At 38.9% G+C, this 17,700-nt stretch overlaps 3 protein-coding genes across 4 annotated transcripts; 2 read left to right on the plus strand and 1 right to left on the minus strand.

Moving 5' to 3' along the window:
• Positions 1-741: 741 nt before the first annotated feature.
• asl (argininosuccinate lyase) lies at positions 742-6,856 on the minus strand. 2 transcript variants are annotated; one of them, XM_070843437.1, is made up of 16 exons: positions 6,747-6,856; positions 6,354-6,548; positions 5,788-5,871; positions 5,016-5,072; positions 4,824-4,921; positions 4,641-4,718; positions 4,452-4,529; positions 4,311-4,363; positions 4,097-4,159; positions 3,890-4,004; positions 3,126-3,210; positions 2,476-2,535; positions 2,291-2,374; positions 1,839-1,919; positions 1,354-1,460; positions 742-1,221 (listed from the first exon to the last, which is right to left on the minus strand). In XM_070843437.1, exons 1-16 carry the CDS (start codon positions 6,759-6,761, stop codon positions 1,077-1,079), a joined length of 1,398 nt encoding a protein of 465 aa, XP_070699538.1. In that variant the 5' UTR covers positions 6,762-6,856; the 3' UTR covers positions 742-1,076. The 2 variants fall into 2 exon arrangements, with proteins under 2 accessions (XP_070699538.1, XP_070699537.1); XM_070843436.1 differs by having other exon boundaries at positions 3,126-3,205; positions 3,879-4,004.
• Positions 6,857-7,554: 698 nt separating this feature from the next.
• LOC139213140 (serine protease FAM111A-like) lies at positions 7,555-11,893 on the plus strand. Its single transcript, XM_070843768.1, has 5 exons — positions 7,555-7,577; positions 8,459-8,522; positions 8,779-8,826; positions 9,065-9,142; positions 9,237-11,893. The coding sequence occupies exons 2-5, from the start codon at positions 8,469-8,471 to the stop codon at positions 10,494-10,496; spliced, it is 1,440 nt and encodes a 479-aa protein (XP_070699869.1). The 5' UTR covers positions 7,555-7,577; positions 8,459-8,468; the 3' UTR covers positions 10,497-11,893.
• Positions 11,894-12,799: 906 nt separating this feature from the next.
• Positions 12,800-17,530, plus strand: crcp (calcitonin gene-related peptide-receptor component protein). The gene is made up of 6 exons (XM_070843212.1): positions 12,800-12,836; positions 13,741-13,777; positions 13,890-13,988; positions 14,092-14,186; positions 14,349-14,406; positions 15,834-17,530. The coding sequence occupies exons 1-6, from the start codon at positions 12,829-12,831 to the stop codon at positions 15,978-15,980; spliced, it is 444 nt and encodes a 147-aa protein (XP_070699313.1). The 5' UTR covers positions 12,800-12,828; the 3' UTR covers positions 15,981-17,530.
• Positions 17,531-17,700: the final 170 nt, after the last annotated feature.

Genomic DNA, 17,700 nt, shown 5'->3' on the forward strand with positions numbered 1-17,700 from the left:
TTTATTTGAGGGAAAGCCAAATAAGTTTTAAATGTACATAAGTACCTGTGATTTTCTGTCAGCGGAGCAACTGCCCTTTTATTCCTGCTTATGATATAATCCATTTCAAGCACTTAATGCATTGTTTTGTATTTAATCAACATTTATGGAAATAAAACTGTGGAATAAATGGGACACCAGAACTACTATAAAAAACAATGTACATTACAAATCCTGCAGATTACCAATGATTTCCAATTCCAACAGGAATGTTACTATTGATTTTGTAGGGATAATACTGAATGTTGATTTCATGTCAATAGAATATGAAACTAATCACTGATTGTTTCTGTTTCTTAAGCTTTTTTATGGAAATTTCTGTAAAAACAACCTAAAAATCTTTGCATTTTTGCCTATAAATTTTGCTCTGTCAATAGAAATAAATTTGCCTTGCCTCATCTTTTCTTTTAGTTCATTGTGTGGAGCTCAACAGATGAGTTTTATGAAATTAACCACCTGCATATACTGTATGTTAGAGTTAACCAGACAACTACAACACCACACATATTTTACCCATATAGCTGAAACTTAGGGAAGACACATAATGTTAAATCATTTCCAAGACTTGAATGAATAAATGAATGAATAATAAAATGTTTTTCTGTGGACCATCAGCACCATCTTGAGTCTGTGTGGGTCCTGGCAGGAGGATAAATAACTGTGAGGTGAAATCAGTCAGACTTAATGAATCAAACTCTAAAACATTGTTTGAGTAACATTTATTTACTTTGCCACCCATTTTACACCGCTCAGAACCTTTGTAACCTTTGTGATCGGTGTGGAATATCTAAGATGTTATTTGCACAAATGGCACAAATGGCCTTCCATTGACCAGTGAGTTATCAATTGAACCATCCCTTGGCTACATACCAAACAACTGACAAGTCATAATGTGCTTAGAAAGAAGAGAGGAGGGTGTTTGGAAGGCAACATGTTTCCAAGTCATAAATAAGTCATTTGACCTCAGTCTGACATTCAGTAACTATCTAAACTGTGGCAGTAAACCAGATTCAAAATGTTAAGGTGAAATATTGAGGTCACTGTGCCTGTGTCTTAAGCCAGGTCCTCAGGTGTTCCACCTGTGCAGCAACGCTACTCTTGGCTGTGCCTCCCGGGGCGCTATACTGCTCCACACTGCTGCTGTAGTCCCACACTGAGGATACGTCACTTCCAAACAGAGGGCTAAAATGACAGAACAGATACTGCAAATCATGAACCAGAAGGAAGGAGGAAATACTGAGGAGATGAAGCTACAGTCATGTTTAAAGACTTTTAGGCTTCTAGGTTTGGTGCGAAAGAGAAAAAGACGGTCACCTGACAGCGCTCAGGTCGTCCACAGTGAGTTGATTCAGGGCGATATTTTTGGATTCAGCTGTGAACACAGCTTTACCAGAGACACCGTGGGCCTCTCTGAATGGCAGCTGCAACGCAGAATAACACAAGGTTACAGTATGACACACACATACATGTGAAACCACAAGAAATATTTTACATTATAGCTTTGCCACATTTGAAGTATTTTTTCATTCATCTGTTTTCTTTTCTCTTTGGTTCTTTCAAATGGCGTCACAAGATATTCAAAATAATACCTAAATATAGCTAAAAAATAGTTTCGTTGGTATGTAAAAACATGGTAAATGCCATAATTGACACTGCCGCTGATGATTCATTTTAATTTCGACACAGCCTTTTAAGAACGCTGACTTTTATTTTCTTTTGAAGTAAATTTCTTTATAATGACTTTTTGAAAATATCTTTATAATTTGCATTTGCATGGAAGTATACCAAACACCACTCACCCCTTTCCTCACGAGGTAGTAGGCCAGGTCAGTAGCCAGCATGTCAGGGCTGAGGGCCGCCTCCATCACACTCTGATTAATCTGAAACACAGGAGAAACGTCGAAGGAAACAAAATCATGGTCATTGCCAGACATGTTACCGGCTTGTATAGCCTGACACTCTAAATGAATCAAAATCAGTACAACTAATTAAAACGTTCTCCGTCTCCTTCTTTCCTTCTCCTAACGTGTGCAAGGTTTCTACATTTTGTTTTTAGTGAAAATGGAAGAGAGTTTTAGATAAAAGATAAACAGGTTAAGAGCTCAAGGTTTTTATATATTATTATAAAATAAAGACAAGCAGTCAAGACCATTCAAAGTTTAAAATTTCAATGCATAACCACATTGTATACATTAGATCAAGCACTGTATTTATTTTGTTATTATAATTAACATTGACTTAAATCTCTGACCTTGAGAGTTGACATGACTCCAGTCGTCACCTGCAGCACAGCGTGAACGGTATCATAGCAGTCAAACATGGCCTCCTTATCCTCCTGAAGAGGGATGACAAAGGCAGCATGACAGAAACATCTGAGGGGAAATATTCAGAAAGTACTCCCATGAAGTGAAGGCCCACAAAGACACACTTTGGTACCTGCAGGTCTTTGTTGTAGGTGCTGGGCAGGCCCTTCAGAGTCATCAAGAACCCTGCACACTGAAATACACAACAGCAAAACTTGAGTGTGACACAAAATTGCAACGAGCCACAGTCAGTCTGAATGTGCTGCTCTGCTTCTAAAAGGTGAAAAAGGTTTGTTCATAAAGTTCTGTATAGTAAAACCTGACTTTCATACTGTGGCCAGATTTGATTCTAAAGGAAAACTAGTGATTTGTGCTTTACGGCACATGAGGGCGCTGGTTTTCCAGAGGAAAGCTTCAAGCAGTCTGCAGTAAATATACTTTGAGCATGTCAATCCTCCTCTAATAAGTGTAAGAGAAAACTTTTGAGCAAAGAAGAAACATCGTTGCCGAAGAAACAACTGAGTTTATGGGAAATGTAGTGTTTGCACTAAATCCAGTGTTCTCGAATGTAGGTTGTAGTTCTACTAAGATATCATGATTTTATTTTACATATTAAAGAGCTATTTAACAGCATCATTAGTTTTAGATTTCCACATAATGTGTTTAACATCATTGGATCAAAAAATAGGCTTTGAGACAGAACATTAAAGGGCAAAGTGGCCCCATCGATGAACAGATAAACAGATGATTTGACAAAAGTGTATCTTTAATTGGAGGCCTTACGCTGCCAAAGACACGACCTGCTTTACTCCTGATGAGCTCCAGACTATCACCATTCTTCTTCTGGGGCATCAGACTGCTGCCTGTGCTGCACACACACACACACACACACACACAAAGTATTATCATATATTTTATTTACACAGCATTGTTAAATATTCAATTATGATTGGCTGGTTACAGCATCCTACAGCCTGAATAACAGACTGTTGCCATGGACACAGTTATGGCCATAGACTCTGGAGGACCAAGTCCAATATCAGTCCACAGAAAGAAGTCTGGCAAAGTCCCGGAGGGAAACGTAGAGATGAGTGAGGGAAGAAACATCAACATCAGTATTCAAAAGAAGTCCCATTCACCTTGTCTCATTTTCGGTTCAGTTCAGTTTAATGTAAATCATAATGCTAAGTAGGCTGATCTTAAGAAGGCTACAGAGTTTACGTTATGCTATGGTCATCAACATTTTTCATCACAATATTGATTTCTTCAATAAGTGACCATGTTATAGGCCTGATCACCCTTCAGGGTGTTTAAAGACGCCTCCACTTCACGTCCGGATTCTGCATCGCCCTGTCAAGGTTTCTTTCGCAATAATGACCAGCTCACTGTACATTATCCCTGACTTACTGAATTGCTCTAATACACACATGGAGCTTTGTAAAAAAAAAAAAAAAAAAAAAAAAAAAAACATAAAACAATGATTTAATCCAATGGCAAGGACATGTGCAAACAGTAATTTAGGATGACATGACACACCACAAACTGACCTGTAGGCGTCAGAGAGCGAGATGAAGGAGAACTCTTTAGTGCTGTACAGCATCAGATCCTCAGCCATCTTGCTGAGATGGGTCAAACACAGCGAGGCCCAGAACAAGAATTCCACTAAAGAAACACACACACGTAAAAAGATAAAAACTGCATCTGTGCGTATCCATTTATATAAGACAGTTGACTGACATGTAAGTTTTACATACCAACAAAGTCCCTTTGGCCCGTGGCATCCATGCTGTTTAGACTGACGCCATCAAAGTCCAACTCTACAGATCCAAATGAGAGGAAACGGTACAGTTTTGATCTTTAAATAAACGTATTCCATAACTAAAAAAGACAGGTGATACATAACTGTAACAAAAGCGCTCTCAAACACTTTTGGGGACAGTACTAATGTGGTTGTTTTTTCGGCGTGACCTTTCCGCAGCAGCTCCCTGTCAATGTTAAAAGGTGTTCCAGCGATGGCACCACTGAAAAGGACAAGAATCACTCTTATTAACCGATCACATATGTGGGTGGAAATCATTGGCAGACAGTGAGTGTGTGTTTGCAGTGTACCTGCCGAGAGGTAAAACATTAACTCTTCTCTTGATCTCCTGAAGCCGGTCCACATCTCGGCTCAGAGCAACAGCATGACTGACGGGCGGTGTGGGGGAAAGAGAAACACGAGACCGACATGAACAATACATCATCTGATATAAAAAGGTGGGAGACGTGCAGCGTAGGTTTCCCTGAATAAAAAGTCACCTCAGGATCCAGTGGCTCCATCTGATTGGTTGAGCTCTCTGCATGTGGGTGTAACCGGGAAACAGGACGTCAATTTCTCTGAGGTTCGGAAAGGTGACAGAAGAAACCCCCAGGCAACTTTAAAAAAAACACAGTTACAAATAGATATGTGTGTTTGCGTGTACCGGTGTGTATTTGTCTTACGCTGCTGCCCGCTCCACCATGGTAGTCATCAGCTGTAGGGCACTGCCTGTCAGGGTTGAGATGGCATCTCGCAGCCACAGCCTCATATCAGTCACTACCTGATCAAGCCAAACACACACAGCACGGCCTCATAACACCTACAGAACACATAGGCTTTAATTGCAGTATCAATACGGAATCTTGAAGACAAACCTGGTCGTTTCTGCTCCTGCCAGTGTGCAGCTTCCCTGCAGGTGCACCAATCAGTTCCTGAAAAAGGAGGCAGTCAAAGGAGTATAACATCGCTCATCACAGCCATCGACAAGCTGTAAAGTCTGAAAGTTCCATATTCTCCCAAATGCTCCATGTGATTTTGACAATTAAGATAAAAATTGCATTATTCTATTTCTTTTCCATATTGTTAACAGATCCAATGAGAAGAGCAAAAGCAGGAAAGAGCATGGAGGCAAATTAACATTACCTCTAAAGTCAGAAAATCTGAATTTACAGTAGCTAAAGCTAAATGAATAATCTAAGGTGATACGATTTTAAATAATGCCAGAATCTACAATCCATTTTGAATTATGTTTCCAGATAGTGCATAGCCACTATTCATTTAAAGTTAGTTACAACATGTGTCTTATTTTCATAGTTTTGGCCATCATTCTCTTTGGTAATTACAATATTGTACTCACAAAGCTAATTGCTAACATCTGGGAATTGCGACAAAACAATAAATGTCAGACACAAGCATGATCATACTGACTGTCTGACTGTGTGTTTTTCTTTTCCTACAGAATTATTTAAACAAATGTAAAAAAAAAAAATAATAATAATTGAACGCCTGCCTCCTTACTGAGCAGGAGGCCTCACAGGCTACATAAAAATGTCCCTTGTAACTACACACTACCCCTGGAACAAACCTTGAAGTGTCACATATCATCATGTGAAACACAGTTTTAATGCCAAACAAGGTGTAACCCACCTTTAGCCTGCGCTCGTTGGCGGTATGAATGTCTTCATCTCCAGCTTTGATCACAAAAACACCTTTGGACCACTCCTCAGAAATCTGGAGGATTCAATGCATTCAGTGCAATTAAATATGTTTGCTTTGCTACAAATTACCATCGTGTGTGTCTGTTTTGTACTGACTGCCTAATGTGACTGGCATTGACACAGCAAAACATCAGGGCAGAGGCAGCGCCCTGAAAACTGACCCCACCGTGTGAGTGAAAGAGTTACTGGAGCTGTTTGGCAGCTGACATCTGTCACATGATGATAGTATTGTTCACAGCACACTCAGCAGAATACAGACAGGAATTCATCGCCATGGCACATTTTCAGCTGTTATCTGTTAACATACATCTACGGTGAAGGGCAGACAGTGACACACATAAACACTGTGCATCATGTAACCTTACATGAAAGTGTTAGAGAACCGTGATCAGAAAGTTCAGTTTGTGTGTCATTTACGATGTGGTGAACTTTGTGGGCTTTTTTTCCCCCTCTGAAGATGAGTGCAGCTGAGTGTGAGCGTGTGAGACAGCTCACCTGATCCAGCCCATGTAAAATTTGGTTCATCTCATCTACGGTGACCAGCTTTGCCTTTTCCAGAGCTTTCACATAAGCCTTGCTCCCTCGGATGTCAGCACTCCACATCCTCTGGTCATAAGCAATGGATGCATTGAACTTCTCCATGATAGGATCTGTGTCTCCCACGAAACGCCCTCCCCAAAGTTTACTTCCCTGATGAGCAGCAGACACAAAGGGACAAAAATGCTACATCAAAGTTAACTACAACACATTTGGTACAGGTGTAACATAGTATTATTATTAGATACAGTGTAGCACAGTGCAGACAGGAGGTTTGACAGATTGTTTTTGAGTCCAGCTGGGTGTTAAAACAACAACATGTGAGCTCCTGAAGCGAAACGCTAATCTTACCTCTGTGCCCGCCATGTTTATGATCGATGGGTGTCTGCGGCGGTTTTCTCTCTTAATGTCTCTTAAATGTCTGCGCTCATGGCTCAAAACCGGAGCTTCTGTGCGGGAGGCGCGAGCCGGGCGGCTTCTGTGTCACTTTAAAAGACGTCACCGAAGACGTTCGACGTTCCATTCCATGTGACGTAACACGTAACTGTCCATCACAGAGCCACAAAATTCTGTATTGTATTATGATATATGTATCTTTGATATTAGAATGTGTTCACGTAAAAGGAGTTCGATTCTTAAACATACAGGAAAAGAAAAGATCGCAAAACCGAACAAAGTAAATACATCAAAATAAGCATAGGCATGAAATCTAAATATAAGCATGTATACAGTGTTTGTATGAGCATAATCACATATATACAGTACCTGTCAAATGTTTGCACGCACCTTCTTATTCGGTGGTTTTTCTTTTTTCTTATTCTATAATTAATATTGAAGACCCAAAAACTATGAAAGAACACATATGGAATTAGGTAGTAAACAAAAGTGTTAAACAAACAAGTCCCCGACACTTTCAGGGGGAAAACAAACGACACTACCTGTAGAGTTTAATGTTAAAAAAAAAAAAAAAACGCCTACGCAATGCCTACGAGAGTGAGGACAATCTAAAAATTTAAAAAGACAATTTAGGGTGGAAAAAGCGACATTTGCAAGACAAAGGTCAGTTTGTTCCCGGACGGAACCTTTGAGTCGGTCTACATTTTCTACACGGACACTTTTCCAACTTTTCAAAGCCTGGCCAACTTTGTCCGGCTGTGACGTGAGGCCTGGCTGCATGGACGCGTAAGTGTCTTTGAAATTGACTCTTAAGCTGGATATTTGCCTAGAGAGTTTGTTAGCTGTCAGATATGAATAGTTTGTTTGTATTGCAGCCAAACATTGTGACTAACAGCGCAGCAGCTAGCGTTAGCATCGTGTTTATCAGTTTATTTACTGACCGTCCTGCAGGGAGCCACACTGTGGCCTTAACTACTGCTTGTACACACATTTTCTACTCTCTACTAGTGCAGGCGGAAAACACTAAACTATAATCTGACTTTAGAAATGAATAAGACTGTAAAGACCGATTCTAAAGGTGAATCAGTGTTTGTTTGTTTCATCAGACACATGTCGATACAACACTGAGCATTTATGTGGATTAATGATGTAAATAAGGTTTAAATGATTCACTCATTGTGCTTTAAACACAGCGTGGGAGCTCTTGTCTGACATTTAACCACAAGCTGAAACCAGCTTTTAAATATAAAGCAGAAAAAGTTCACTTTTGATCTTAAACTACTGTTGAACTGTTATTCAAGTCATTCACAAAGAAAATGTTGGTACCAGCTCCTTCAATGTGAGCATTTACTGTAGTTGTACTGGTAACATCATGATAACTACACGTTTGGGTGTATTTTCTTTTTCATTTTCCAACGATTTATAAACTAAACGATTAATTAAAGTGATTAACTGGTAATTAAAATGACAACTAGATAGTAAAGCTAGAGCAGTAGGAGCACAAAAAGTTCTTCTGGTCCTCAGTGACTGTAAAATATTTGTTGTTTTTATTGTGTTTTTAGTGAAGGGACTAAATATAAATATAAAATATCATGTTGATTAATGTACTAAATTAAATAAGCCATTAGAAATTAATCTGTATTGTTTTGTTGTTGTTTTTCCTGAAGGTAAGCTATTATGGAGCCGAAGCTGAAGCCCAAAAATAATGGACCAATGGACAAATTTGACAAGGTGTCAAATTTTCCTCTCTGTACCAAAGTTTACACTCAAGTCTTAGTCTTAGTTTCATTCAAGTATTTTCAAATTAATCCATTTACCTTTAGCGCAACAATTTGATTTGTGAGGCTACTGATTTACATGGGTTTGACAATTTGATCAAGAAATAAATGAATCAAATAAAAAAATTTTTTTAATAATGATTAAAAGTCTTAAGCATGTGTTTTGTAGTACCATTGCTATTATTAACTTCTCTGTCTTTTAACTCAAGGAAGAAACAGGAGACCAGGATGGGGAAAGCAGAGAAACTGCTGGAATGGTTTGTCATATTTTGTTTTATATTCATATATTCTTTGTTGGCAAATAAATGTAATTGAGAGTATATTAGTAGAGAGTATTAGTTTTCTTGTCTTTTCAACCTTTAGTTATATTGTTAGTGGTTTGTTTTTTTAGGAGCATACAATATAAACTTATTTAGTATGTATTTTCATTCCAGTTCAGCCATTTCTTTGAGATGATATAACAAGGTTTAAGTGTTATTTGTCTCTATATTTCAGCCCTGTGATGTGCCCAAGCCTCCTGTCCAATGTCAGCTGGGATTAGCTCCAGCCCCCTGTGATCCCCAGAATATAGAGGTATAGCTAATGGATGGGTGAAGGGTTTAAGAGAGGTATCACATTACCATAATAAAAATTGTAGTACTGTAATTTAATTGTGTTTCGTTCCCAGGAAGAGGAGCCACTTCTGACCCACCCTTTTGAGATGAGATTGGGTGACCTGCTTCAGACCCGCAAGGAATCTCAGGTTTCTAGATCTAGGTTCCTAGATCCTCTGTGGAACATGAACACAAGAGAATCAATGATTGAGCATAATTGTTGTGTAGCACCAGAAACGAGCCCAATACGTGATTCAAAAAGGCAGATTCAGAGTCACCTCTCTTCAGACTCTGAAAACGTGCTGAATCTCGTCCGTGTAGAGTATGGAAAGAATTCTCAGGCATGCAGCGAAGTGAAAATGATGAGGAAACTGATGGAGCTCGCTAATTCAGTTTGCCAGGTGAGAATAAATAGCAGAGCAGAAGGAAGTGGCTTTCTCCTATTTGACAAGTATGTCCTCACAAATGGCCACATATTTGAAAACATTTATGACAAGACTACAGGGCAGCTGAATGAGAAGGTCACTGTCCATTTCTTTTTCGAAAGTCTAGACCAGGCAGACCGAGGAGCAGAAGTGGAAGAGGTAGTCGGCTTTGAATACTGTCATAGTGAGTCAGGGAGCGAGTATGACTGGGCTTTGTTAAGGCTCAATGCTGATCAGAAACTGTCTGATGGTCTGTTGCCACACTTCAGATTCCCTCCCGAACGTGGACGAATTTGGATCATTGGGCATCCTGATGGCGGTGTGAAAAAGATAGATCCATGTTTGATTATTCCGACTGACAGCCGCATCCAGGTTGTGGAGAGGCATTACCATGAAAATCCAGAGGGCATTAGTCATTACAGTGAAAACCAAGGGCGCATTCATTTGGTTTCTCACAATTTCTTTGAGAGCGTGGCAGAAGCTGTTGGACAGAAGCAACAGGCTCTAACTTACGAGTCTTGTTTTTATTTTGGCTCATCTGGCTCTCCTGTGTTTGACGAGCACTGCAATGTTGTGGCAATGCACTCAGGGGGATACGCCTACCTCAACGCAAACGGTAAAACCCAGAGTGTCCTGGAGTTTGGCTACCGATTGTCGGCCATTATCGAACACATCATCATCCAGATAGTGCAAGCAGGGAAATTCGATGTGTTGAAGAAATACCTCGCTTGCAGTTATTCACAACACCAAAACATGATGACCAATTTGAAGAGACTGGTTGAGACCAGTAATCTAACAGCATTTAGAAATGCAGTCAACAGTTCAGAGGCCTCGGATGACAGGAATTTGAAGAGGTTCTTTGAATTCTTCTCCCAGAAAGAAGAAGTTATCCAAATGGAATTAGCTTGAGCGTACACTGATAGTTACAAAGCTAAATGCTGACAAAAGATGCACTGAAAGCAGTTTCAGCGAGGAGCAACAAAGTCTGAAATGTCTGTCGTCATATTTTAGGATGCTTTTACTGTTAAATACTACAGGAGTACTAGCTTAACATCACCAAACCAATTTGCACATGCAGACTAGTCTGGAACCTGTTAGTTCATTTTCAATTGCTTCATCAACAAGTGCTGACCAAAATACCTCTGGACGCAGTTGCATAGACCTGCAACCAATCAGAGCATTGAAAAGCTCGACTACATCAAATCATGTCGGAAATACAGGAAACAAATCTTTCTTATCAACAAAAGCTTTAAGTGCAGTTGTTTGTTCTTCTTATAGAGAAAATGTGCGTCTCAGTCGGTGTAACACGAATGGAATGGCAGATTCAGCAGAAGGCTGTTGGTTCTTTACAAAAATGCCTCCGTTACTCCTCCCAGCAAACGTGCCCCATATGAGATAAATGGCTGTGGTCCAGGTCGGCTGGAAATCTGTCTGAACGGAAGGAGGACCAGATGCATCTGCCAGAACAAATAAAATGAGCTTGCAGATTCGTCTGGTCCCCAGGCTCAAGGAGTGCTGAAGGAGACCTATTACAAACCTTTGTGCCTTTATTGCTTTAAGTGACCATAATGTGGTTTTTCCTGATGCTGTATTTTATATTATTTTTGTTCAGTGACAGTTGAATCCCTGTTAAAGTTACCTGTGAATAATATTTGTGTTTTTTGATTCGGAGCTTGTTTGTAGCAAACATGACTGCAATGGTTGGATTTTTTTTTTTTTATATATATATATCTGTCTGTTCATATATGTCTGAATGAATTGATATTCCTTCATCACGGCTACTGCAGTCCAGAAAAGCTGAAGATAACTTGTGTTGTGTATTTGGGCAAAGAAGAAATTCGTCCATTTGATAGTTTGTCCACCGGAGTACTAGCCGTCAAGTCTCTGGCTCAGAAATGTTTTCTTTATTAAGATATCGCAAGATGTTTTTTTTTTTTTTGGGGGGGGGGGCTAAACAGTGTTTTACATTGCACAGTATTGGGCATTGCAATATTCTGTCCTACGGTATCTATTGTGTCGACGCCACTTTCTTGAAAATGTTTCTGTTGAATGTGATCTTAGTCTTATAAAAGACATTTTACTGATATCTCATATTGGCTGTCTGTGTGTGTGTCTGTGTGCGCGCGCGTGTACAGTGTAAATGTCTGAATGAGACATCAAAGGTCAGATTCAACTGACTGAGCATCTGTAGTTTTTCTTTATTTTCTGTTCAATGAAACTGAACATTTTCTTATCATGCAATTCAGGAATGTACTTTTACATTTAAATGCCAGATTTGTCATGTATGCATGTATAATAATACACTAATGGTTGAAAATAAGCTGGTGTATTTTTTTTTTTCCCGCAAAATTGCATTTGGTATTTTGAAACAAATGTTTTTTTTTCTCTGCAGTAAAATACAAATAGCATCAGCTGATTTTAGGTGAGGTTTAGTTCTCTGAGCTGCTGACATTGGCTAACTAGTGGACTTTCATCTGTTACTCACCGGTATGAGACAAACAAGCAGTCATCATTGTAAAAATATGCTCAAGATAAATGACTGATCTGTTTGTAAAGCTCCAAAGAAGCCTCATGATTTCTGATCTTGAAACAAAGAATGATTGCTCATGGTATTATCTTCTATTAGTTCATTGACCAAGCAGAGGTCTATAGTATAAAGAAATGGACAAGAGTGGCATCAAATGGAGATAATGTCTTCATTTTATATGTAGTATCATTAAGAGTATTTTTTTACATAGAAATGCTGTTTGATAAAATCTCACACCCCGAAATAGAGGTTTTCTTTATTAGGTGTTGAGAATACTAGATTTGTTATCCAGCCATTTTAATTTGTCTTTTGGAGATATTTTGACCGCTTGATGCTTTGTTGTTCATTTGGATCTGTGCAAACTCCCGCTATGTGGTTTTCATGTTTTCATTTGGGATCACATTAAGGAATAAACAGCATTTTTAAAATCACAAAATAGCCTCTATGAGACAAAGAGAACGCAGCAAAAACCAAACCAGACAGTGGAGAGATGGACTGATTTCGTTGATTTAAAAAATGTATAATGTAATAAGGTGTTGGATACAAGCAATGCCACAGAAAGCGAGGACAAGGAGGATTTTTCTTGTAATTATTTGGGAAAAAAGTGACATTTGCAATACTAAAGCCTTTTTACTTCCGGGTGGAACCTTTGAGTCGGTCTATGTTTTCTATACGGACACTTTTCAAACGGACCAAAGTGAAGTGCCTGGCGAAATGGAGGTGTAAGTATTTTTAAAATTGAGTGGGATATTAGCACAGAGAGTTTGTTAGCTGTCAGATATAAATAGTTTGTTTGTATTGCAGCCAAACATTGTGGCTAACAGCGCAGCAGCTAGCGTTAGCATCGTGTTTATCAGTTTATTTACTGACCGTCCTACAGGAAACCACACTGTGGCCTTAACTACTGCTTTTAGACACATTTTCTACTCTCTACTAGTGCAGGCGGAAAACACTAAACTATAATCTGACTTTAGAAATGAATAAGACTGTAAAGACCGATTCTAAAGGTGAATCAGTGTTTGTTTGTTTCATCAGACACATGTCGATACAACACTGAGCATTTATGTGGATTAATGATGTAAATAAGGTTTAAATGATTCACTCATTGTGCTTTAAACACAGCGTGGGAGCTCTTGTCTGACATTTAACCACAAGCTGAAACCAGCTTTTAAATATAAAGCAGAAAAGGTTCAAAGGTATTTTCACCGTTGGTTTGGTGAAAAAGTCATCGACAGAAAGCAACTGGCATCAATGATAAATCATCAAAGAAAGATGTTGGTTGTGGTTATGTTTAATGTTTAATGTTGTATTTTTTAATTTGCTGACATTTCTAGACTAAAAAATGAATCAATTAATTGAAAAGAATTAGTAAAAGATGAATTGATAATGAAAATATTGATTGTTTCCAAATGCTTTCCATGTGAGCTTCTCTATATCACAACTTCCTGTTAATATAACTTTCATCATTCATGCTTTCAGCCACATCTCACGTCTTAATTCAGTGGCTGCAATCACTAAATGAAGACTATGAGATCGGTTGAAAGCTCCAAATGTTAGTAAACTGACCTTTAAGATTATTATTTTTTAAGAATGACGTTTAAACATCACATATTTTCTTCTTTTAAGGAAAAACGCTAATGCTGCTATGCTCAGTAACTATGAGGTAAGACACTGTCACATGTCACTGTTTTACTTTAAATGTTTTTGGACTGTCCAGCCAAGAGATGAAAATAACTTATCGTCACTTCAGATTTGTCTGTCTGTGTGTTCCTCAGGTGTTCAAACTGTTGACAGACCTGAAGGAACAGAGGAAGGACAGCGGGAAGAACAAGCACAGCACCGGGCAGCAGAACCTCAACACCATCATGTATGAGGTTGGTGCACGACCTCTCCATCTCTTCTTTCATAAAACTGCTCTATGAATCTGTCACATTTCCACAACCGTGTTCCCACAGTTTCCTCTGCGTTTCCACACAGACGCTGAAGTATCTGTCAAAGACGCCGTGCAGCCGGCAGAGTCCGGAGGTCGTCAAAGAGTTTCTCACCACCATGATGCCTCACAAACTCACCAAGTCAGTGAGATTTGACGAAGACGTTGATGTTCTCATTCGTGTTTTCATTTGGAGTCATAAATTGCACATTATTTTTTTTAGATAAACACATATACTGTGTGCATGCTATGTTCTGTATTGTATACCATCTACTCACTGATATTTTTTTTCTTCTCCCATCAGGGCAGAAAAACTGCAGCTACTGAACCACCGGCCACAGACAGCCGTGGAAATTCAGCTGGTGAGTGTTTTCCTTAACTTCCTTAACAGATCCCACAAAACGTCCAAAACTGACAAAGAACTGATCCCACTAACAAGTCTTTTCTATGTAAAGCAATTATAACACATTAGGGAGCCTCACTGTCGCTGGAAATGCTCTTTGCATATTAAATGTGTATTAATACGCTGCTATTTTGAGTAACGTTTGATAAAGACAACAGCGTGTACCTAGTGTGTGTATGAGCCTTTAGTGAGTAGTAATCCATAAAATATTGAGAAATTACTTGTTAGTTTTGTTGGCACTGTAATAAATCCAGTTAATTAAAATGCTTCGGCCAAGTTGGAGCTTGGATTGTGGAGACATTTCTGCATTTTTCATGACTCCACTGATTCATTTATGAAAGGGAAATCGCTGTCCAAGTCGCTCATTGGTGGGACATCTGAAATGTCTGAATCTGTCTCACTGATGCACCACCCTGATGCAGTTTGTACACCCGTGCTGCAGACATCCAGACATCCAGCCCATCGCCAGGGACATCAATAGCCTTTAGTGGTGCATGTGGCAACATAAACTGGCCCTGCAGCAGTCTGAACTCACTCAGATGGAGAGCATATTCACCTTGTCTTGTTTACTGATCTCACATCACATGATTCCTGGCAATCTAACTCGTTTTTTAGTTACCTCTAGCTTTGGTTTGAATCTGCCAACATCCAGAGTTACAAAACCACTTATGCTGTTAATTCGAATGGAAAACAAAAATATGCACCAAATTATGAGCAAATAGCAATATCATGAATAATGTGCTGATAAACGTAGGGTCAGAGTTTATTCTTAATTGTTGAAATGGTAGATGACGAAACAATCTCACTTAAAACTCCATTTAGTACTTATCCAGTGCTTTCCATCACATCACATGGTCTTCACCAGCAGGGGGAGTTTGTCAGTGGTGACAGAACTGCAGATATTCATTAATCCAGTTTTTCTGAGAACTTTGAAGGGGCCATATGATACTTTTTGTAAATTTCCCTCATTTATAAAGTATATAGTATATGTTTAAACAAATAAAGGGACAGTATGAGAAAAATGATTTGTTTTGAACATTACACCACGAAAAAAAAAGGAACACGGAAATACCCATTATATGTCCCCTTCAAGGACCTCTCATCCATTTTGGAAAATTGAAAAATGTACAATCCCATGACAACTACACCTGCTGATGAAAGTTGCTGCAAAATTGCAGATAAATTGATTTTGACAATTAAAGTGAGGCAGTTTTATGTAGCAGCAAAGTATTTGAAATAAGGCAAATAAATGAAGCAACAACATTAAAAAAAAACCCACAATGAAAAAGGAAATAAATCAGTTAAAGTTAAGGATTCCTCAGTGTTGAAACTACTTGTAATAACAGACACTGGTGAATATGGTTTTAATCGCCTCTCTGTCTTCAGATGGTGGAAGAGAGTGAAGAGCGCTTATCAGAGGAGCAGATTGAGGAGCTCATCCAGACAGTCGCAGGCGTCCTACCGGGTGACCCAGAGCAGGAGAACGCAGCTCCAGCAGATGCGGAGATGAATGAAGCCAGTGAACAGTCATGACACGGCGGCAAGCCGGAAATGAGCCATAGGTGAAGAGCTGGACTGGAAGCTAAAATGGTTAAAAAACTGGACAGGTCGCTCCATTTTCTATCACAGCATACTGACAGAGGGGATTCACATTCACGCAAATCAATTCATGAATGGAAGGAGATGAGAACATTGTCTTATTTATACAAATGCACACGTTTTCATAAGTACGTCAGTGTTTGGAGAGTGAGACACGGATGTCTTGTTTTGCATCCAACAGGTCTAATTTGTATTTCACATCAGATAATGTTCATGCAGACTCTGTTATTAACCTGGTATATTTTTACTTTCTGACTCAATGTTAGTTGTCACTTTCTGCCATGGTGCATAGAAATGAGGGTTTTTACTGCTGTATGATTTCCCAAGTTGTAATATAAGTCAGTCGTGCAATTAAACTTGCACTGGTGCAGCTGTAGCATAAGGTGAGACAGTGTTATTAGAGCGGCTGTGTAATAACAAAGAGAGGAGACAGTATTGACTAAGAGGTGCTTGTTGTCTCTTATTCAAGGGCAGAGAAGCTATCTTTTTTTTTTTTTTTTTTTTTTAAAAAAAAGCATGCTTATCTTTTCCCTCTGTAACAAAATGAAACATAACAGCTGAAGTGTGTCTACGGCTTTTTGTCGCTTTAATAACACCACAACCTCTGCTTTCAGAACAGGCTGTAGGCTTTTTACTCCAGTTCACACGCAGGTGCGTCATGACAGACTGGACTAGTTTTAAATTAGGATTATAATCTTAAACCCACTTTGCTTTCAAATAATGGAGGTGTCACCTCTTAGCTACAGAAAACGCCCTCAGTGTACCCTCTCTGCATCGTCCTGTACGTCTGTGAATGCAACACAAAGGCAGAAAAGCACATACAGTATGGGATGCCATAAACACATAACTCATTCTATTTGCTGGACATGTAGAGATTGTTTTGGTTCTACAGTGGTAATTACAGATGATAGTGAATTATCAATCATCCTCAAATAGTATTTTTGTAGTCATTAACTTCTGCTCTCGGTATGTCTCACAGGTAGGATTCTGTAACAGCTCAGAGATTAGACACGATATAGATCACAGACTGATACATGAACCCACATACTCATCAACTACAGGCTCTGCTCATGGTTTCTGTGCTGGGATGTTGTGAAGTAGCAGGAAGGATGTGCTGGTGTACCTCTCTGTTTTGAGCTTCCTGTTAGTGTATCATTTCACTTTCCTGTGTTTACTTTTACTATGTCATCTACTGGCATGTGCCAATATTTAAGATCTGTTTGGAAATATGCACCACTAAAGCACATACCAGCTGACATGATGACGGCCCCTAAGGTGGCTTTACTACCTGCTCTTGAGAGCCTGTTTTGAAGGGAGTTTCAAGGTCAAAATACAGTTTTAAAGCTTAATTATTTAGTTTTGTCCTCACGTTTCATGTGTCTCAGTTAGTTTTGACTCTTGAGTAGAATAGTCAATGTGACTTAAATCAAGGTTAGAGGCTTTGTTATTGTTTTGTGTAGAGATAAATAATGTTTTAAATAAAATACCAGTCAACATGAGATAAATGTCAATCATTTATTTTCTTAAAAATTTTTTTTATTGTGCTCCTTTTTATCAGGTCACGACTAGACCTGTTTCATATACTTATTTCATTGATTATTAATGTCTTATTACTTATTCATGAATTTCAGTCCTTATTTTATGTTTTATTTAT

Source organism: Pempheris klunzingeri, chromosome 14, assembly GCF_042242105.1.
Source record: "Pempheris klunzingeri isolate RE-2024b chromosome 14, fPemKlu1.hap1, whole genome shotgun sequence".
NCBI lineage: Eukaryota > Metazoa > Chordata > Actinopteri > Acropomatiformes > Pempheridae > Pempheris > Pempheris klunzingeri.

What these genes read in the sequence shown, in the direction of transcription:
- asl (XM_070843436.1), bottom strand. An exon ending in AATGTTTTACCTCTCGGCAG is followed by an intron (nt 4,364 to 4,451) that starts GTACACTGCAAA and finishes TGTCCTTTTCAG; the next exon opens with TGGTGCCATCGCTGGAACAC. An exon ending in GACGACCTGAGCGCTGTCAG is followed by an intron (nt 1,222 to 1,353) that starts GTGACCGTCTTT and finishes CTGTCATTTTAG; the next exon opens with CCCTCTGTTTGGAAGTGACG.
- LOC139213140 (XM_070843768.1), top strand. Translation starts at nt 8,469, where the DNA reads ATGGAGCCGAAGCTGAAGCCCAAAAATAATGGACCAATGGACAAATTT. An exon ending in CAATGGACAAATTTGACAAG is followed by an intron (nt 8,523 to 8,778) that starts GTGTCAAATTTT and finishes TTTTAACTCAAG; the next exon opens with GAAGAAACAGGAGACCAGGA. An exon ending in GTGATCCCCAGAATATAGAG is followed by an intron (nt 9,143 to 9,236) that starts GTATAGCTAATG and finishes TTTCGTTCCCAG; the next exon opens with GAAGAGGAGCCACTTCTGAC.
- crcp (XM_070843212.1), top strand. An exon ending in CTATGCTCAGTAACTATGAG is followed by an intron (nt 13,778 to 13,889) that starts GTAAGACACTGT and finishes TGTGTTCCTCAG; the next exon opens with GTGTTCAAACTGTTGACAGA. An exon ending in CAGCCGTGGAAATTCAGCTG is followed by an intron (nt 14,407 to 15,833) that starts GTGAGTGTTTTC and finishes CTCTGTCTTCAG; the next exon opens with ATGGTGGAAGAGAGTGAAGA.